The sequence below is a fragment of the Pholis gunnellus genome (genome assembly GCF_910591455.1).
Source record: "Pholis gunnellus genome assembly, chromosome: 3".
Taxonomy (NCBI): domain Eukaryota; kingdom Metazoa; phylum Chordata; class Actinopteri; order Perciformes; family Pholidae; genus Pholis; species Pholis gunnellus.
This window is the reverse complement of record NC_136529.1, coordinates 8,650,353-8,673,158: the sequence shown is the minus strand read 5'-3', so window position 1 is coordinate 8,673,158 and position 22,806 is coordinate 8,650,353. Positions and strand designations below refer to the sequence as shown.

The 22,806-nt window shown below is 41.9% G+C and overlaps 1 protein-coding gene across 2 annotated transcripts; it reads right to left on the bottom strand.

Moving 5' to 3' along the window:
* Nucleotides 1-10,458: 10,458 nt before the first annotated feature.
* On the bottom strand, nucleotides 10,459-21,991 carry LOC306715774 (proto-oncogene tyrosine-protein kinase Src-like; the record flags this gene model as incomplete). Of its 2 annotated transcripts, none has more annotated exons than XM_079186244.1 (11): nucleotides 10,459-13,415; nucleotides 13,916-14,047; nucleotides 14,253-14,406; nucleotides 14,504-14,580; nucleotides 14,846-15,025; nucleotides 15,657-15,812; nucleotides 15,908-16,057; nucleotides 17,922-18,025; nucleotides 18,291-18,389; nucleotides 20,119-20,226; nucleotides 21,726-21,991. In XM_079186244.1, 11 exons carry the CDS (start codon nucleotides 21,989-21,991, stop codon nucleotides 13,207-13,209), a joined length of 1,635 nt encoding a protein of 544 aa, XP_079042370.1. In that variant the 3' UTR covers nucleotides 10,459-13,206. The 2 variants fall into 2 exon arrangements, with proteins under 2 accessions (XP_079042370.1, XP_079042369.1); XM_079186243.1 differs by having other exon boundaries at nucleotides 20,119-20,218; nucleotides 21,730-21,991.
* Between the last annotated feature and the right edge of the window lie 815 nt (nucleotides 21,992-22,806).

Sequence of the window (22,806 nt, the reverse complement as noted above, 5' to 3'; positions counted from 1 at the left end):
AGCCTAGACAGCATGCTAAAGAACTTGCTAAACACTCGATGCTAATATGCTAATGACGCTAGCATGCTGTCTAGGCTAGTGCATATATGCACTAGCCTAGACAGCATGCTAGCGTCATTAGCATATTAGCATCGATCGCTAGCATGTTAGCATTGATCGCTAGCTTGATATTATAACCATCACCATGTATATACAATAGGCTATGTAGCCAGACCCAGACAAAAATTATACATCAAGCTAGTTGACATCTGTCACACTCAGATACAATATTTTACTTGACAGACAATCCGTTGAACTTGAAGACTGAACTCATGAACTGTTTTTTGTTTCGTGGAGAAAGTATTTTGAGTATTTTAAATACAAAATTACTCCACTCTAAAGTATTTTGTTACAAATTACGTTCGATTTTTAATCGGCCCTATCAAATACAAATTACAAAATACTCAAAAGTAATTGAAATACGTATTTCAATTATAAGTAATAGAAATACTGCCCATCTCTGTCTACGGCCTATACTTTACTCAAGTAAAACTAACTATATTGAATAAATTAAATTGACTTTCTCTTCTTTTCTCTGTGTGATATTGACCATATTGTGAAAGGAGCTTCCCGTATTCCTGTCTCCAGCACCTTGCATGTCGGCCTCACAGACTCTGTTTGTTTCCTCCCAGCCCCCTTTGCTGCTGCTGCAGTCCTGTCAGGCATGTGGTCCAATAATAACCCGGCCAGGTAGCTCAGCCATGTGGAATTTGACATTATGTCCCGGGGCATGTCGGGCCCCCGATGGGAGAGTGTGAGTGGACGGTAGACAGCCAGTGTCAGGGTTTTCCAGAGTGAGTTACACAGTCTTTGGTGCATTTCATCTGCAGATAGGATAGGGCTGGCATTGTTAAATACATAAATCATTATCAACGAATCTCATGAAAAGACCAAAGCATCGATGAAGTTATCCCTAACCAGCCAGTCATGAAGCAGTAAATCACAAAATATGAAAAATCTAAATCTGAAGCAGAATCAGAGAGAACGGAATAAGATGTTTTCAAAAAAGTTTAAGTTACTTAAAATGGGAAATCGTTTACTGAATATAACTATTTGCTTTCTTAATCCGTCACAGCAAGGTCAAGTTTATCTGTTGTCCACAACTGAGTATTTACTCAAGCGTAGTACTTCATTCAACTCCACTACATTTCAGAGGGAAATATTGTACTTTTTACTTCACTACTTATACAAAATAGTTAAAAACAACTACAGCAGTGAAATCCTGCTTTCACATTAATACATGAGTAATTGTAATCGATTGATATTATATAGGGGCCTATTTCTGCATTGAGTGCTTTTACTTGTAATACTTTAAGTACATTTTCCTGAGTATACTTACACAATTATATATTTGCAGGACTTTTACTTGCAACAGAGTATTTTGACATTGGGGTACTACTACTTTTCCAGTAAGAATCTGAATAAAGCCCCAAAACATACTGTCTGCATGTAATCAGATTGTTCTTTCTTTATCTCTCACACACAAACCATTCCTCCAATAAAGTCCAATGGCATGTAAACGTTAAGCAGTGAACCTACACACATAGAAGCAGATAACACACATAGTGTACAAACATAAAGCATTGACACTCAACATACTTCAGCCTCCTACACGTCTCCTCATTCGCCCTCCCATCTCTCCTCATCTCTCTCCAAGGAGCCCGGGCCGGTGGCTGCAGAGGTGGGGGGGGGGGCAGAGTGATTCATGAGCGGGGCGGAAGGAATGTGTATGAGCACCACATGTCTTTTCTGTTACATGCTTCACACACACGCACACGCACGGCGACAGGTGCGGCGTTGCAGGAGAGTACGTGGCACTGAAGGAGGCCCTTGTTATCGTTGGCACCGGACTCTCAGCTGTGCCCTGTCGCACCACCGGAGGCTGTGTGGTCACAGGCTGATATATGGGCTGCTGTATAGGAGCAGACGTGCCATCACATTCAGTCATTATAGAGTAACGGTGCAGGAGCGAGCACCGGCAAACTTTGCTCTCTGTTCGATTGTGTTAAAAGAAAGCGCTGACCCCGATATGTCACCGTGTTCACAATATGCAATCTAACAGCTATCCAAAGAGTACGTTGTTTTTTGGGTTTTTTTTCTCCAGGATTAGGATGTTTCAGTTTTCTGCCTCCTCCCATTACGTGGATTATCTCAAGCAACAAGGGACACTGTTTCTGGAAAGAGATGTTGCTGCTCATTACAGTTTCTATTGCTGCGAGCAAAACAATTTTCAGTACAAAAACTATTCACAGCTGCGTCTGGCGGTTCTCTAAAATAAGGGGGTCATTATTTAGAGAGAGATGTTGAATTTTTTAATTTGATTATCAACTTAATAAATCATCCATTTACTAATTTTTCGAATGGAGCGATGACAAAAATCCCCAAGGGAAAAGAGTGAAAGTTAATTTGTGACCTTAGAGACAGCAGTTGCCAATCATATCACAATCGTCCTCAACAGAATGAACCAACAGGCTGAAGCTAACTTGGACAAAAAGTCCTTCAAGTGTTGAGAAAAAAAAAGGAAATCTGGACTTCTATAATTCGAATGACTTAATCTGCTGAGGAAGATCGTGTTATACAATCAAACGCATCAGAATGTTTGGTTCTACGTCCCCACACACCACTAGACACACGTGACAATATGCTTTCTTGTAATTTGGGTGAATCAACCCTTTAAGCTCAAAGACACCACCAATAGTTGAACCTGTATAAATATTAATATTTCAGTCATGGAGTTGACAGATGTGGCCCCATTTGGTAATCACAGAAACATATCACTTGTCGTTGGGGTGGAAAAAAGGTTGTGTGCCGAGAAAAATGTTTCAGCTTCACATCCACCCATTTAAAAAGAATCTAATTGGTTATGAAAAGGTTTAATAAACCCGGGAGTTAAAGCATTTAGGCAACCTTCAGGGACGACCAACGTTAACTGAAGGTACGTAGTACAAATCTTCAAAATGAGGTCATGTGGAGGTTAGAAACGTTTAAGTGGCGATGATGTGAAGCCCAATTTCCAGAATGACGTACGTGTTCATATTTCTCTGTCCGTCCTTCGTTCGTGCTCTCTGGGGGGCCAGAAGTCTTAGCTGGTGAGAACGAGGAGAGGACAGCGACTGGCTAATGAGCCAGTTTGTCAGAGACTCGAGACAGCTGCGTCCCCCGAGAGCTGCGGTGTTAATAGATGCAACAAAATGTTCACGCTTTAATTAATATCACCTGGAGATACGAGGGTAGTTTACATTCATGTCTATGTGTTTGTAGCATGTGAAACTGGATCGGGTTGGTGATTGTTGGGAGTCCTAATAGTTTCAGTTCTCAAGTGTGGGTCTGTGTGTGTGCATGCGTGTTTTACTCATCTTGTGGGGACATAAATCTGAACACAGTCACTTTTTGGGATCTCGTCTTTTTGGGGGACAAAATGGGGATAAACTGCACACGTAAACAATTACATTTTAAGGTGAGGATTAGGTTTAAGGGTAGGGTAAGGGTTAGGTTTAGGCTGGTAGCAGTTATGGTTAGGATAAGTCAATGTAATGTCCCCAAAAGTCGTGAAAAAACACAACTCTGTGTGTGTGTGTGTGTGTGTGTGTGTGTGTGTGTGTGTGTGTGTGTGTGTGTGTGTATCCTCAAAAAGACCCTGAACCTCTGTATCTGTGCCAGTATGCATGTGTTTTTGTGTTTGGTCTCAGCATGTGAAAACATTTATGTGCAACCAGAGGAATGCAGCTGTGCCTCGTTCAGAGGTCTGCCTTTCCGTCCATGTCAGAATATTGTGTGTGTGTGTGTGTGTGTGTGTGTGTGTGTGTGTGTGTGTGTGTGTGTGTGAGATTTGATGGTTTTCAGTGAGGATGGTACTGAACCAGTGGCTTCCATACTTCAACTTCTCTGCAGGAATTATGAATGGATCTAAGTGACGATATATGATTATGTCCTCTGATGAATAGAAAGTAATGGACTAGGCCGAGCGCTGAGTTCATTATTTTCTATATCAGAACACTAAAGCAGTGGTTCTCAACCGGTCTGGCTGCGGGACCCACCATCACCCCTTAATGACAAGCCGCGACCCAAATCGAGGAAAATGTTCAACTTCTCAAATGTATTTAATGAAAAGATGGTGCAGTTTGAACCTGAGCTGAAAATGTCCTCTGCAGTCGTAGTGTAGGGAGCTCTCTTGTGCAGAGAAATTGTTCCTGTGAGTCCCCGTCCCACACGTTTCACGTAAACGAGTAAAACTGTTTTGTTTGTTATGTCTGTAGATTCGTCCATTTGTAATGCAAAATGACCACTTGCCTAAATTCGAGCTGTGGTCCGTTGTTTGATGTCATCCGACATGTCTTCAACTCGTCTACTTATAGTGTCATTTGACAGAGGTATAGTTTTCAGTTCATCCTCTGCTGATATTAGCATTACAAGGCATTAACGCAAGGCTTATTTTTATTTTTTTTTGCCTGGCAACCCACTTTTGGGTCGCGACCCACCAGTTGAGAATCACTGCACTAAAGAATGTATTATTGTTCTTATACAATGCTCACTTACCACAGCCAAAAATAGCAGATATTTTTAAATGGTCGTCCATTTTGTTTGTTGTCATTCTTAACCATAGATTCAACAGTAACAGCTAATTTAGCTCAAAGCTAAATTTCTGTTGCAGTAGTTACCTGCCATTTAGACGGATACTTAGACTGCACACTCACGCACAGCTATTACAAGAGTTGTTTTTCCTTTTCTTGTTCCTAGCTAACCAGTTCACTTTTATTCTTACTTTTCTTTTATGAGTAATATATTCTTGTAAAGCACTTTGTCAATTATGTTCTATAAAAGGCGCTTTACCAAATCAACTATTATCGTTATTATTATTCATGTCTCTCCTGCATTACCGTATTGTAACATTTGAGTTAAAACCGCTTTTGTCGGACAGTGATACCTATCACCAGTGTATGAAACCACTTGAAGTGGGCCTGTTCAATACTGCATGTAAAAAATTCGACCTCACTAGTTGGATTTGAAGGCTGCGTATGTTTGAGTTGTTCTGTGATATGATGTTAACAGATGCCTGGCAGCCAACCACCAGTATTTTTGGCAGCCATGCTATAAATACAGATATATTCACACCACCCAGTGTTACACTCACATTCATGTTGACTTCAGGGAAATACATGGAAGCTTGTTTCTATCTGACAAACTCATCAGCCACGTATCACACATGAAAGTGTGAACTTCTTGTGTTTCACAGTTGTTGTTTTCTTTATCAGAGTATTATTTCACAACTATTGAGTACTTTATAATAGACTCCATCAAAGGAGTTATGCCTTTTAAGGAACATTTCCCAGGATAGGTACTGTACAGTTTCAAGTGCCGTGAAACATTAGGGACCCAAACTTTGAGCCTATGCATTCCTGGGCCTGTGTGCTGGTTGCTGTATGCTGTCTGCAGCTGCGGGGCTGCTTGCTGGTTGACGAATGAACCAATAGCATCCTGGCTACGTGATGAATGGACCAATAGAGGATGATGAATAACAGCGAAGAGGCCGTTGAGGCCCTAAACATGAATGTAGCAGCAAGATGTTAAAATTGAGGCAAGGAGAGGGAGAAAAATGAAAGAAAGATAAAGGAGACAGGTACAGGGAGAGAGTGTGCGTGGTGATAAGTAATGGGAGAAGGAGTGAGAGAGGGGATGAGCAATGTGACAAAGTGTTACCAAGGAGAGGAGAGCTGACAGACGGAGGGGAGATTTATGAGTGGACAGAGAAAGGAGAAAGAGACCGACGGAAATAAATAAATAAAGAAACAAGATGAGCATAGACTTATAGGCACAGCTACTTTAAGCTAAATGCTAACGTCATGCACAGAATCACAACACAACCACGCTGATGTTTAACATAGTGTGTTCGCATGCTAACAACTGCTAATTAGCACAGCTGAGGCTGATGGGAATGTCACGGTTGTGACTATGTACAGTAATCATAAAGCAACATATTAAAAAAAAGTTTTGACTGGATGGTGGTGATGGATGAAAAGTTAAGGGTTTACAAGAGAATCCCTCCTGATGGGGTCAAGGAAGTGTGTTCTACTTTTTACTGCAATCCATCCAAGTAGTTGTTGAGACATTTCACTGAAAACAACAAATGTCAACATCGTGGTGGAGCAAGATGAAAAGTCAGGGGATCGGAGAAAAATTCCTCCTCTGGGTGCAGACTGTCTGAACAACATTTCATGGCAAGACATCCAATAGTTGTTGAAATTGTTGTTGAGATATTCCAAGTGGTGGACTGACTGACCAACATTACCATCAATAGATCAGGCTGTTCTCATACAGCGTTCGTAGCTAAAGCTACAGAAATGAATGCGAGGAAGAGCAACACACAGGGAAGGTTGATGGGTAAAAACCAAACCAAGATCTTTACTAAAATGTTTCCTTTTGAAGACAAGACGTTTACTTTGAACAGAAGGTATGCATGTAACAAGTGGAAACTGACACATGTTGCAAGACATGTGCAAACGCACAAAAAATGTAACTTGTTTGTAACTTGTTTGATTAGATATCCGAATCTTATGAGGATTTGTTGCAGAGATCACAAAAAGGAAGAAAGAAAGCAGAAAGGAGGGAGTGATGACAACATGATGCATTGAGCACATTACTTGTGTTATTCACTGAAGTATGTGCGGCTATGAATCCATCTACTGTATGATACCACAAACGTGCTGCGAAGAAATAAAAGCAGACAAATTTGCCCGGCAACCCAGCAAACAGATTATTACAAACAAGAGGACTATTTTCAGGACCACAAGCCTCTAAAAACAACCCACTGAAAGGCAATGAAAAGGTGTGAGATAACCCCATAATAAATCTCACACTGACGAAAGATCAAATCCTCCGCTGGCTACGACATCAAAACAGTGGAATATTTTCCATTTGTGGGGATATGTTCAGGTCTCTTGGAGACGTGTGCCCAGGTTTTCATGCGTATCACAACTATCCCAACACGGTTCTCGCCGGCAAGTCAGAACTGAGCCGCCGGCGTGATTTCTCCCGCCAAAGCGACCGATATCAGAACAAGCTGCAGGGTGCAACGTCGAGCTCCCGTGGCAACTTGGCAGGTAGCTTGTAAAGCCGTCATGCGGGTCGGTCTCCAAACAGCTCTGTCAACACAGCACAGCACCTCGCAACAATGGAAGGCTGATTAAAGTTGAGGGGGGCCGTTGTCTGCACACCTGTTCATCCTCTGATATCAAAAAGAATCTCTTGTTTCTATTCACAGGCAGCACGCTGTTAACATCCTTCACAGTCTGTGACAGGCAGTGGGAGCAGCCGTGCGCAGAGCGAACCGGAGGGATTGTTCGTACACATAGCCGAGTGATCTTCCCGGTGTTTGAAGTCAGTTGATGATGGAGAACATGTGGGTCAGTTTCCAGCTCCTGGAGTAAGTCCTACCTTCAAACGGAATATCTAAGTGTGCAAAGACGGACAGAGAAGAAGGAAGAGGAAGGCCAATTAGGAGGCATAGATGAGAAGATAGGAGTGATGATTGGGATGTTAAAAATAAAAATGTATGAAAAAAAGATGGTAGTGGAAGCAATCTTGTTCATATCCGTTCGCCCAGCCCAGAGGTTGTAGCATCTTTTACCAGATGAAGGTACATTTACTCAGCACTGTTTATAGCTGCGATACTGATCCGAGTACTGAGTTAATTTGCATTTAATTATATCTTCAAATTGTAATATCTTCTTATACATTATTTCTATTGCATTTACACATAATATGTCATGGTGTTAATATAAAGTACTGTTGCATTAACATTTTTTCCTGCAAACGTGTTATGATCAAAACTTTATGTCAGGGGAACACAAGGATGAACATGAATAACGTTTACCCAACCCATATGCACAGAAAACGGGACCAAAAGCTAAAATAAAAGGCTGCTGAAGCACTTAAGGGGTAACGAGTGACATTTATTTATTCATTTATTTGAAGATGATTATTAAACAAAACATCCAGTATTACAGAAACGGAATCAAATAAGGCAACAGCGTCTCCAAGGGAATAATAACAAACAAAAGAATCCACAATAACTCAAAGTAATCTCTCTAACGAGCCACAAATCAGAAGAAAAAGTGAAGCTAAAGAAGTAGAATAGACAAATAAAGACCTGTGTCAAGGTGCTATCCAAGAAAAGCTGTTCAATGTAACAGTTGAGTGAGACAGCTCAGAGAGGAGGAACACTGGTGTTTTAGAAGATACACAGCTCCACTGATTGTTGAATGAGATTCAGGTGTGAGTGATCAGGAACTGAGAGAGGGGCGTGGCAGATCTGAAACACACAGGCTGTGTTAGAAAATCCCACACTAACACACTGCATGCTGCCTACTCACTCAGCACGTACTTCATACTGCCTACTACATTTTTTCATTTTCTCATAGTCTTCGATACAATCTGACTAATTTTTGTAACCAGATGAGTCTGATGGTCAGTAGACAGAATGCAAGATTAAAGCACTTCTGCATTGGCTTCACTTTTCAGACCCAGAGGTTGCTGCCTGGTCTCGGGGCACCCAGATGCAATGCATTGTGGGGCAGCTGAGTATGTGCAGTAAGCTCACATCTCACACTCAGTTATTCTTGCTGATGTAGTATACATCTGGGCGTTTCTCGAGTACACAAAATCAACATCATATGAAGTGTGACCACACAACATACTCCGGTTTACATCACACTGCGAACAATAGCGTGCGATTTTGAACACATCCTACGAGAGAGAGCGAGACAGCTCTCTCACAATATGAGGCCAGAGGAAAAATCCGTAGGCCTAACAGTGTCAGATGACGGATGCGTTATCACCGTAATGTATCATCTTGCAACAAAGGGCTCTGATATCTTCATGTGCACTACGTTTATGCAGACAAACCAGGGATCAAAAGAGAAAAGAAGAGACAACCTGGACCATTAGTGGAGGAAAAAAAACTGAAAAACGAAACCACCACTATTATCCAGCTTCTCTCCGGGGTTGCCATGCTCCTGTCACTGTAATGAGATGAAAACAAACAGTAACTGTAGCCCAGTCTGTGTGTGTGTGTGTGAGAGAGAGAGAGAGAGCAGACATACTATATCCTTGTGTGTATCCGCAGTGCTGTGTTGTCTGGTATCAATGGCAGTCACTTAGAGAGTGTGAGTCAGTGTGTTTACTGTTTTCACAGATGGAGCTCTGACACTGTCTGGATAACTGAGATAAATGACTCGCACTCTGGCTCAGTAGATGGGAAAAACAACAGCCAGTTACACACACACACACACACACACACACACACACACACACACACACACACACACACACACACACACATACACACACACACACACACACACACAGACGTACTGTACGTTAGAAATGAAGCACTTCATCAACTGATGTTTTTTTGCTTCTATTCACAGCAGGGAAGGAAAGAGTAGCTGCTCATTAATGGGGAAACGTTAGCTGCTGATGGGCTCAGTGTGGCCTCTAATTCAAGCCAATATAAGGAGAGCTCATATGTAATCAATTAACAGTTGCATTTGGTTTCAGGGGGATTTAAAGCAAGCGAGGGAGAGAAAAAGGTGAGCGAGCCAATGAGGTCCCCACATAAACTACTACAGTATGAGAGAGATTTTGTGAAAAAGGTATCCTCCCTCACGCCGTCTATAAAAGACCACTAAAGGTTAATGTTATTTAGTGGAGGCCACCGCAGCAGGTGTGTTGCAATCTGCTGCTGCTGATCTGCACTTCAACGTGTCCTCCAGCTCCTCGTCCACTGAGTGTCCTTGATACTCCTGACAAATACTGCCCCCGTGTGGACAAAAACACTTGAGCCGCTCTGAAGGAAGCAGGGGTCGACTGTCACACACAGAAGGAACCTGAACCAGACCTTCAACCTACATGCAGCGGTGGATGAAGTACTCCGAATCTTTTGCTTGCGTAAAAGTAGTACTTACTGCTCAAAAATGATAAGCTCCAACTGCTTTCAGTGCTTCCTCTTCAGCTGATACCGTCTTAACGTTTTTTGCATCTGTTCTGGCACTAACTTCCACTTCCAGGTCAATTTATCGCCCACCCCTTACACTTAACCTTAACTTCTTTCCGCACTTCAATTTCAACAGCAAGATAAAATGCAGCTTATTTCAGTTTCTTTGTTTTGCCGCAACTGAAACTATTATTAAAAATGTTCAGCAGCAATCAAATACATTCTCTCCAGAAAAATGTTGCCTTTTTCCAATTACGCTTCGTTTCATTCGTTCCTAAATGTGCTTGAAATTCCTGACCCTCCGGTCACATGCTCACTTCTCTAAACGTTTGGCTTTATTGAGGAATCACTGAGTCATGTCCAAACAGCACAATATTTATACATAGGTCAAAGGACAGCACACACACCAGCACACACTCTTATCAAAACACATTTGAAATATAATTTATTGCACATTTAAAGATCAACATAAAGTGGCACGATACCCATTTCAATCCTGTTACATCAGAAACAAAAGACAAAAAGAAGTCCTTACAAAATGCTCACACTGTCTTATTTACGATCCTTGTTTTTGACTTTAGAACAAAATAACCATGAAGTTGCAGGAATGCCAGACCGAAACTGCATAGATTCATAAAAACATGTTTTAAAAAAAAAAAGACAGACACTTCTTTAATATGGCACAGAAAAGCCAATCAGACCTTGGTGTTACTCATATTAGTCATGAGCCCATCAACTTCCACATTGTCTCAGTGACTCTCAGGCGGTTCAGTGCGTCAGCACAAAACAGGGGATTACCAATTCTTAGAGGAAAGCACTGATAAGATGTTCTCAGAAATACATATATGTATATATGTCATGCCCAATTTTAAGTTGTCTTTTGCATAAATAATAAGTCCAATATTAAAAAAGAAAACATTCCTTAAGCCCCATTTACAGTAGCATGTTATTTTTAAAACATTTCGGGAGCAGGCGTGCGTCACTGTAAAAACCTCAACGTGGAGTTTCAGTTAAAGAAAAACTATACAAAAACAAATTACATGATCGTCACAGTCATTTGTTTAAGATACTATTTACATCTTTGACCTCATTGTTCATGTCATATCACAACCCCAAACTCCTGTTTAACGTCAGAATCGTCCACATCATTGATTAAATTAGCCGTCCAGATTCATAATAATTGAATGGTTTTAGAGGGCACGGACCATCTCTTATTGCTGCATGGCTCATATTTTAATTACTGGTTTCATCATGTGTGTTGGCAACACGCTATAACTTTATATCTACTGTTGCTGCATCGGCTAAGTCATAAACTAAACCACTGTGAAATGTGTGACACCCAACATAAATACCTGCCATGTGAAAGTGGCTTACATGATACAAAACCAACCCTACAGTATGAGAGCTACAGTATGTACAGAATGACAGTGAGAAGTGGCAGCAGTGGGTAAGATATATAGATATTTGAAAGAAAAATTGGAATTAGATTGATGGCACAAATGTTCAGAAGTCCGTTTGTGATCCCGTCACCTAGACCTTGAGTAAAGTAAACATACACATGTTGATGTACAGTACAGCATAAATACAAACCCAGCCAATGGTCAAGAGAAGAACGGCACAAAAGCATGCTAACTGGTTTTAAAATCAACTCTTATAGTAAAGTCATCAACACAGTTTCATTAGAGTTACCTGATCTAAGTGTTAGTTTCAGTAGGACCGCTTGGTTGCATATCTTTAAGGACACAACAGCTGCGAAGTGAGTGAAAACCGTTTGAATCCTTGACAGGTTTACCCGTCAGGTTTACTCACTAGCATGACGTTTACTGGGGAAATGGTGCAGAGTTTCATTGTCAAATTGAAGTCAACAGAACTAGACTAAACCCCCCCCAAGTAAGCCCCTTGATGATAAAACATTATATACATGGATAGCAGTAAAGAAATGTCATTTGTTTGGCACACTTTTACACTCGGGGTCTTCCCATCTTGGGCTGAGTTGAATATTAAACAGTAATACGATTGGTTGCCATATCAGCTTCTTAGTAGGTCACATAAATGTTTGATGAAAGTTACCCCATTTATGCCTCAGAGGAAATGAGCTTCAAACTATCAAAACTGCTCTTTAGTGCCAACATAACAGTGATGATTATTGTCAATGCAACTTTTCAGTTAAATCAAGGTAGAAAAACAAAACAAGCATTCAAACACTACCTGCATCAAAATCATTTTTAATTGTCAAGAGTGGATCCAGCTGGCCGCTATGGACGTTCAGCGTGTGTCAAGAAATACAGCTAGAAAAGAGACATTGACCTAACTTCCAGTGTTACAGAACCTGCCTGTTGAGTACATTTACCCCGGCACTACCAGGAACACTTTTTGCACTACCAGAAAAAATGAAGAGAAATCCAGAGAATCAACTGTTTTTTGTCCGCCACTGAACAAAACCTTAAACCACAGGACGCATATTGTCCAAGTAAACATAAGTAAAGATGCAACGTAGAGTTCCAGAGCTGAGTTATTTGGAGACACTTTGAAGAAGCAGCACTTGAGAAAACTGGAGGGAGATACTGAAAGTCAGAAATAGAGAAAGAGAGGAGAGAGGCTGAGGGGAGATAAAAGGACGTGAAGAGAGACAGACTTTCCTTTGGCACCTGAGCCACAGTGGCAGTGCTCTTCTGTGGGCGGAAAAATGTACCAGGCGAGGGTAAAGAGACAACAGAAGAGGGAAAGAGGGAGGTTTTGCTAAACAGCTGATGCTCGAAATATCCTCCCTTGACCTTCTCTCTTCTGCAAAAGGTTTATTCTTTCCCCCCCTCGCTCCGTCTGTAGATCCTGATTTGGTTCCTCCCACATCAGTCGCACCTCTCAAAAACACATAAAATCAGAGCCAGAGTCCGTCCACTAGGAGTTCTCCTTCAGAGCCTTTGAACCTCACTTCAGCAGGAAAACCTTCAGTAAACAGTGAGTGCTGGCAGAAAGGCGGTTCTTCGGGTTCTTCTGTAACAGGTTCTTTATGGCACATGATGGGACTTCTGCAGGTTTCTATCTCGTTTTTTTTGCTTCCGCAGAAGATTCTCAAGTTTCTCCCAGTTGAGTTTCACAGGCGCTCCTCTGAGGTCGGTTAGTGCAGGTCGTTCTGTGTTGAGGTTCTCGCCCCGGGTTCGGTTCAGCGTGTGGTTCTATAGGTTCTCCCCAGGCTGATACTGGGGTTCTGTGGAGGTGAAGTAGTCCTCTAGGAAGCCCTGCAGGTACTCAAACGTAGGCCTCTCTTCTGGGTCCTTCCTCCAGCAGGAGAGCATGAGCTCGTGCAAAGAGCTGGGGCACTCTGCTGGGCAGGGCATCCTGTAGCCGCGCTCCACCTGGTCCAGCACCTCACGGTTCACCATACCTGCCGAGAGAAACAGGAAGTTAGAAGGAAGGAAGGGAACAGACAGACTTTCTTCCTCAAAAGAAAATCCTTCCAATAAAGTAAATTTGACGAATGATATTATAGAAATTTGGAAAACACCAACATCAAAAATCCTATATTTATCCATGAAATTCCAAAAACATTAAATAATTTTACCATTTTTAGGGCTACAACTAATGATTATCATCAGAATAGATTAATCTGATGAATATTCCTGTTTGTTCTGTAAAATGTCAGAAAATAGTAAAAAATGTCCATCACAATATCCCAGAGGACAAGATGACATCCTCACAGCTAGTTTCGCCATTTTTGCTTAAAAAATGACAAACAATTATTCAACTATTAAAAACAGTTGCTGATAAAATTTTGGTTGATTGACAAATCAATGAATTGACTAATTGTTTCAGCTCGTCTTGTTAAAGAAGTGCTTGTTTGGACGGAGAACTGTTCAGGTGCTGATTCGTTACGCGAGTCTTTACCTGGATAGGGGACTCTGCCTTTAGTTGCCAGCTCTGTGAGCAGCACACCGAAGGACCAGACGTCTGACTTGATGGTGAAACGGCCGTACAGAGCTGCCTCCGGTGCCGTCCATTTGATTGGGAACTTGGCTCCTGAGCAACCATGGGGAATAAAAGAACAGTTTCGTAAGGGTACATTTTAAAAGTACCATGTTGTAGAATAAAATATATTAGATTTTAGAACAGTCATTCCCAATTCATTAATTATCGCTTTATAGCAGTAAACAAATATGTACTTCTCTCTGTAGCTCGATGGAAATGAAAGAATAATAATATGTTGTGGAAAGAGTGGACTCACCCTGTCTCGCAGTGTACTCGTTGTCTTCAATGAGTCTTGCCAGACCAAAGTCAGCAACTTTGCACACCAGGTTGTCTCCCACCAGGATGTTGGCAGCGCGCAGGTCTCTGTGGACGTAGTTCATCCTCTCCACGTAGGCCATGCCTGCTGCAATCTGGAGGAAGTGACGCAGAGAGGACAGGGATTTTATTAGAAATACAAATATTGTGGGGGTTTTTTTTGTGTGTGGCTGAACCAAAGCTTATTTTTACCTGAGCAGCCATGTCTACTAGCTGAGGAAGACGAAGCATCTTTCCTGCTTCTCCTTTAAGGAAGTCCAGTAAGCTGCCTGCCAGTGCAAGATAAAAAGATGAACATTTGTAATGACAGCTAAGCTCCAAATAATCAACTAGTTGTTCATTATATGTGTAAACCTTAAAACACAAGCCATCATCCAGATGCAGTAATATATATAAAATGTTAGAAAACCTGGATTTCAGTTTTTATTTATTTATTTAATTTCGAGAAATATAAACCAGCCTTCAGCAGCATTTCAGTTTCAGTACCAGAAAAGGTTCGAGCCATCACGTGTTACTGTCGGTATCCTGTATTACCTTGGCTCATGTATTCTGTCACAATGTAGATGGGTTCTTCAGACACAACCGCGTACAGCTGGACCAGCTTCTCATGCCTGAGCTTCTTCATGACCTGAGCTTCCTGAAGAAAGGCCTCTGGAGACATGGTGCCGGGCTTTAGGGTCTTAATGGCTACTCGTGTTGTACCGTTCCATGTGCCTGTTAATAAAAAAAACATAATTGTAGGACTACTTTGATAAAGCGCTATAGACTTAAGGAATAGTTTGACATTTTGGGAAATACACTTTTCTTGCAGAGGGTTAGATGAGAAGATCAGGGCCACTCTTTATACAATTAGCAGCCCGTTAGCTTAGCACAAATACTGTAGAGCTCACTAATTAACATGTTAAATCTCATTTGTTTACTCCGTACAAAAACCAAAGTGTAAAAACTAACACTTAGCCTAGCACATAACCTACCATTAAACGACAGTGATCTCAGAGGTGCTGGAAGGGAAAATGTGTTACCGTTGGACAGAGCCAGGCCAGCTGTTTCCCCACCGTTTCCAGTATTTATGCTAAGCTAAATAACTACTAAATGTAGCCTTAAATTTAAGAGACAGATATCATAGCAATCTTTTCATCGAGTTCTCTGCCAGAAAGCAAAAAAATATGTCTCTCAAAATGTCAAAACATTCCTTCTATGAGAAATAAATTAGCTGCGACAGCTTTTACCAGGATTCACATCATCATCGCACGTAATGAGCAAATGATTCTCATATTTTGCAAATCCAATGCATAACCTGAGAGGAATTCATTTCCACTAAAAAGGAGTGGTGCGTCGTCCTTACCCATCCAGACCTCTCCAAAGCAGCCCTGGCCCAGTTTAAGGTCGAGGCGGAGGGACTCTCGGGGGATCTCCCAGGCGTCCCTGGCCAGTCCCTGGGTCTGAGGTTTGGCCACAGGACACACGTCCGATAGAGCGTGGCACAGCCCATCAGAGTGCTCTGAACGAGGGGCGAGAAGAGAGAGTGAGCGGGCAGTTTATGGGCAAACAGTGTCGTAAAAGGTTTACCGTCAGAGAGCAGATGTGAGGACTCACTGCGGTAGTGGAAGACTAGCTGCTGTAGGCTGCTGAACTGGGTGCGGGAGGTGATGTAGAAACCTCCGCTATCCAGCTTCCTGATCTTGTAATGTTTAACATTCAGGCCTTTGGTGTTGTCATAATCCAACACTGACAGGCAATATGCCCCTGTGAACAAGACCAAACGACAGACAGAGACATGTTAGAACAATAAAACGAGGCGCGTGTGTCCCTGTGAGACAGCTGCTCGGTGGAGTTTCCGAGCAGCTGTGCTGGGCAAGTCCCTGATGGCCCCTTCAAGGGCCCCAGAAATCCAACTAAGCCTTTCTGTCCCTGCCCTGGTGGACCCACTGGGAAGTAAGGTTGGATCATCAGAGTGAAATAGTGATAATTATTGACTTGTTTTGAACAGCGGCTTTAATGATAGGAATAAAATAAAAAAATAAGACCTTTCAAGTGTGACAGGAATCAAACGTGTACAAAACATGCTTTAAGAAGTGAACGGACAAATCTAACCTCCTTGACAGGGAGATTAAAAATCAATTCTCTTTAATCCGGTGTTCACTCTTGTGCAGTAAAGACACACAATAACTGAACTGGCAGTTTATTAATCCAAATTGCCTGATCGACACAATATTATTCCAGCAGTTTAACCAGATCGTAACGCAAACATGGCTAACAAAAGCTGAGATGATGGTTTCCAACTCCCGTGTTTGAGGATTTGAAGTGTCTTCTAGCCTGAGCCCGAGCATGATGAGATGTATCACGACCAGTCGGACATGATTTACGCTTTATTCATATGAGCGCTATGCTTCTGCTCATCGGGTGTCACACTATGAGCCTCACATGTGACATCTAATACAGAACACACCCAGAGGCCAATACACTTCCTGCCAGAGCTCCTCCTACTCTCCCTGATCTTCCCCCTTTCCCTCAAGTCTCCCCTCTCTTCATGCCTCTCCTGCCCTCACTCAGTGTGTGCATGTTAAGAGAACAGAGACTTATAGCCAGGAGGAACTCCAGCACCCTCCAAGGTTGACCTAATTCTGGCAAAGTGACTCACCGCTATCCATTCACAAGGCCCACTCCAATACACTCCACTGTGCTCCGTTCCTCCTCCTCCCCACCTCCCTTCCGCCAAAACAACCCCCTGAAGACCCCACTGACATCACAAGGACTACATCCGACTGCAGAGTTTCAGAGAAAGACGCAAAACTCCAGAGAACGAAGATACAGCGCCATAGGCCTGCGTGACAGTTAACAAATTACTTAATTACAAGGTTCTGTCTCTTTTAAATTGAGTCCCTAAAGATCTACTTATTTCAAAGTGAGATCTCATCTGCTACGTGGAGTGGACTCCAGGGACAGATGAAGTGCCATCACGTCCCTTTTTCACACATTTTAGAAATGAAAAGCTCAGGTTTTATGAAACATGTTTTATAATCAGATTTTTCTCTGAGAAGGCATGCACTTCCTGTCTGTTGTTGGATTACAATCTCTGAAAACGTATGTTTGTCTTTCAAAATGGCTGCAAAAACATTTTCAGGCAACGCTTCATGATTCTCATAATATCTCTTACCTTAAATACACAATGTCAGAGCTGTACTTTCACATTTCTTGAAGCAATTGCCTTCATCTTGAGAAATAAGTTATATGTGTAGGTTGAGCTGCAGCCGATGATTATTTCAATTATGAATAAAAATCCCAATTAAATCACACAATAAAATCGATGAAAAGTTCAGTGTATAAATGTGATAAAATAGTGACAAACACCCGTGAAATGTTCCTAAAGCGCAGGTTGACATATTCAAACTAGTTCCTTTGTCTGTTAGAAAGCAGCAAATATTTACATTTGAAAACTTTTGATTAACTAATCGATTAATCCTGTCAGCTGTATGGTTAATAACATGCATTTTACAATAATGTCATGGTGAAGTTGAATTGATCGACATTGCTTTAGAGATCATCACCATAAGCGCTAATTTGACCATCTTGATAACGACCGTAGCCTCCGGAGCGTCTGCTCTCTCACCTTTAGTGGTCTCGCTCTCCCTCACCAAGAAGGTTCCTCGTCGGTTCTGCAAGTTCAAAAGGAGCCTCTCGGAGTCGCGCCGAGTGATCTTCCCAAAATACCACCTGCCAAAGTGGGCCACGGAGAATAAGATCAGAAAGAAGCTACTACTGAGCGTCTGGAGCAGGCAGGCAGAAATATGTTTTGAATGTAAATACAGAGGGCCGTAGTGGATGGTATATTGGAAATATTCTCTCAATACGCTTTGCATTAGCTTGTAGAAGTAGATATAGCAGAGAATAAAATCACACCCAGGCTTTGAACTTAGACAAATGCTTTAGATTTGTAGGAGAGAAACTGCAAGAGTAAAACAAGGAGAGGATCATTTACTCTTCTGCTTGGATGGAGTCGGACGGAGCCACATAGTTGCTGGGGATATAACCACTCTCTCCTGTCGTCAGGGAGCGAGCGAGCCACCAGTCCCCTTCTCTGTGACAAAGAGAGAGAGAGAGAGAGTCAACAATATACAGAAAACACAACACTTCTTGGTTTAATGATCTTTTAGTTTATTCCCAATCAAGGGACACAATATTTGATGGAGAAAGCACTTAAACTTGCAACCGCTCTGTGGCTCTCAGCCCAAAGCCCATTGGAGGACGTGTCATATACGTATTTATGGCCCACGGAAGGTGTATGTGGGATTGACTCAAAATAAATTACAGTGCCCACATTAGTCATAATAAAAGAAACAGATATATATATACACACCAGTGCAACAGACGTATGTGTGTGTACAGTTTTTGGAGAACAATGAGGCCTATGGCACAGAATAACATCATAAATCAGGCTTTGTTTAGTTGGATAACTTATGTTTTGGTCGTTTCATGGGTTGTGTTGCTAACTAGAAAAAATGGATCACCACCAGAACATTAAATATTACAGTATTTGCAGCACAGGATGCTTCAGAATGTGTCCTCAGATTATGCCTTAGCAAGAAAGTCTACTTCTGAAGCTTCCACATTGTTTGACTGACAACCCATAATGTTATTTACGAAGCACAGAAAAACCTTTGATCGAAAAGAATGAGTTTAAAATAAAATAACACATCTCATCCCACACTAACAAGATTGTTAAGAGAGGAAATAGACAGACAAATGCAACCTTTTGTTCAACTTGCAGTCCCTCGGTTTACATTTTAAAACCTTTAACTGTTGCTCTATATAGAGAGACGAACAATATGTTACCTACCAACCAAATTAGAGCACCATCCCTCTACAGAACATCTCTAATATTTACTAATTCATTGCAGTTACGCTACGAGCTTGATCAGACAAATCCGCGCAGCAGCGAAGGGACAGTGAACAAAAGGTTGTGTGAGATTTTTCTTTTTTTTATTGCATTAAGTATTACTGACCTGAAGCTGTACTTTTTCCTAAGAGGAATCATGAAGCATGAGAGAGAAAGAGAGAGGGAGAGATAACAGACACAGCAGACACATCAAAAACCCAGCGAGGCAAGCAGCTCGGCACAGACAGATAGCAGAGGAGCCGGCTATGCTGCAGGACTACACAGTGGGGTCACACGAGCTGCAGTGTTTCTACAAGTGTAAAAGTTACACTTTCCAGTTTGTAACAGTTTTAATAATTCTAGAAGAGAGGAATGAAGAAATATCTCCCCATTTATTATCCATAAATGATTGTAAACTAGATATTCAAACTGTAATATTAATGTTATGTATGAATTAATTCTATTTTTCAGCCCAACTATGTAGTGCCAGACTATAGCTAAAGAACAGCAGAGCAGACTTATGACAGGAAATTATGGAAAGAGTTCAGCGGAAGAGAAAACAACATTGTTCTGATTTTAAACACCTGTGCAGGAGTTGTGCTCCAGTTCCTACACATCAATTCTCACTTCCTGCGACTGAAATGACACTAAATCACACCACAACGCAGACAAACTTCAACATGCGCCGATGTCCAACAGGAAACCACATTATTGAGGTGTTAGGAAAGATACTCGAGTGGCTTAAAGATGAGGATGACGAGAAGCAGTCGAAGGGGAACAGGATGCATTAGTTAAGTGCCGTTCTGCTCGGTTGCAGTCAACAGATGGAGAGGATCAGACTCGGCTGTCTAGATCGCTCCGCAGTCACCAGCTCTGACTTTGTTCATTCATTTACACATTTACACGAGAGAGAGAGGCTGTTGATTCTTACGTGTTGTTGACAATCTGCAGCCTGTCCCCTTTCCTAAAGGTCAGATCAGACGCTGTCCGTGACTCATAGTCATACAGCGCCACAAATGTAGTGATACCTCCTGCAAGAAAGTACACACACAGAAATACGCATTTAGGGAAGAATGTAATTAAAGACAAAAAGGTACTTCCCGCTAAGAATATTCCAATTCCTTTCCATGATCTACCTCCAATAATACAATCTCCAAATAATCTTGCTCTATCCACTGTAAAGCTGGTCTATTTTGCCTCTGCAGCTGTATATAACAATTTACCAAAGGCTTAATGAGAAAAATCGACATCCAGATTGCTTGTGGCCAATCGTCCGTGAAGGACGCCATCATTCCGATGGCGCTCTATGTTCTGTGGAGCTTTCTACCCCTTCCTTTTGATAAACCTGTGATCTAAACCCGAGAACTCTCCAGCCAATCATTGATTGGCTCATTAGATGCACAGGAGGAGCAGGCGGCGGCGGCCAGCAGATACACCAGCAGCCCTCCTCTCTCTGGACGGAGCAACATTAACCAAACCATCTGGCCGGTCTAGACACATTGCAGCTTAACGTAAAATCTGGACAGTTTGGCTTCAAAGTCAAAGAGAAGGTGTGAAGTCTGTTTGGCAGCTTGTGGTGGGAATAGGAAAATGTTTTTCACATGTGACATATGACTCATTGTGAATCATTTTTTTAAAGATATTTTTCTCAGGACTTTTGTGATCTCAAACTGAAAGCAGGTCAGGACTGCCTGGGCTGACTCACAGATAAATCAGCTCTCATCACATCTTATTCAATCAGCTTCCATTCACAACTTCATTCACACAAAAACAAAAAACATCTCTCTTTTGTGCATTCTCTAGTCATTGTGCATGCAGCATTACTTTTACCATTACTTGGGAATGCATTTATTTGATTCTTGCGAGGAGTTAGATGAGAAGATAGATACCACTCTCATGTCTGTCTGTTCAATATGAAGCTGGAACCAGGAAAAGGCAAAAAGACTGGAAACTGTATACTGCAAACCAGCACCTCCAACACTCACTAATTACACAGGATTTTATGTGCAGGACTATTTCTTGGCCGGGCACAGGGACTTCCTGGAGTCTTGTCCCGGTTAGATTTCCAGGTAACCGGCAGAGATTCGTGGAAGTCGCTGCAGCTGGTCACGAAATAGCCTATAGCACATACACCCTCCACTAAACCTCGTGTTGTCATTTTGAAACTTCAATTTTGTATGAACTACACAAATGAGAAATTATGTTTTGCTTTGTGAGCTTAAGAGGGGCTGGTAAGCTGGTAGAGGGAGTCAGGCTAGCTGTTTACCCCAGTTTCCACACTGTATGCTAAGCTAAGCTAACCAGTGTCTGGATGCAGCATATCACATTGAACGTGCAGACGTGACAGTGGTATCGATCTTCTCATCTATTTCTCGGCTTTTTCTTTTTTTACTGCTTTGCAACACTGTTGACAAAATGACAATTAGTTTCAAGAATTCAAAATGTAACTCTCATTTAGTAGCGATTGTAGGGGAAGTAAACGTTGTCCTGTAATATTTTGCAATACTTGCACAACTCGCCCCTGTCTCAAAACGTTACCTACCTCTATGAGGCGAGGTGATGGTGCCCGTGTGGTCCACCCCTCCAAACAGCGCCAGCTCAGGAGTGTTTGTCGGGGCGAGCTGGTGCTGCCCTTGGTGCCCACGCCTGCCTGTCCCGACGGCAGGGCTCCTGTTGGGCGTTTGAGTCTGCTGGGCGGGTCCCAGGTGGCGGAAGTGGCCGCTGTCGGAGCCTGTGCCGATGGTGCCGTCCAGGCTCATGGAGCGCTGGCCCGGCTCCTTGGGCTTGCTCTTGCCCGCCCCCATATGCAGACCTGGGAAGAGAGCCAATGATGAGTAAGTATGCAGCACTTTAATAATAATAATACAAACAATTGTTCTTGTTGTATGTCAAACAGCACACAGAAGATTAATCAATTAGTCGAGCCACAGAAAAATAACTATTTTAAAAATAATTTCATTGATTAAAAAAAACGGAATCAATTGTCAGGGAATAACATCAGTGTTTCAGCTTCTCCATTGTGAGGATTTGCTGCTTTTCTCGATTTCACAATCACTGTAAACTAAATATGTTTGAGTTTTGGACTGTTGGTCGGACAAAACTCCGGAAAACTGCGATAGTTGTTTTTTTTTGCAATTTTCGGGCATTTTACAGACTAAACAATTCATTGATTAAACATAAAAGCAGCCCTGGTCCCAAATATATGTTTCAAAAGGTATTTCTGTAAATATTTCTATCACAATATTTCCAATTGAAAAAGGGTCAAATTTGATAGAGATGCATTTTATATCCTCTGCTATCATATACTCAGAGGACTCAGAGTCAGTAACATGACTCAGAGGAGGGCATATGGATGTCACTTTACTTTTAAACTTTGTTAATATTTGAATGAAGACATACATCCTTTTCCATGAGGAAACATGGTATCAAAGTGAAATATATGAGAACATACGCTGTTCATTTACATACACATCTAAAGACATAAGATACAAGCTGTTGAGTGAAAAGAAACAAACATTCTGTTGCCTTTCAAACCTTCCTCAAACAAAACAAATCGTCTCTGCAGTGTGTGTGTGCCGTGAGTGTCATCTCTGCTCACCACAGAGTATCCTTGGAGCTG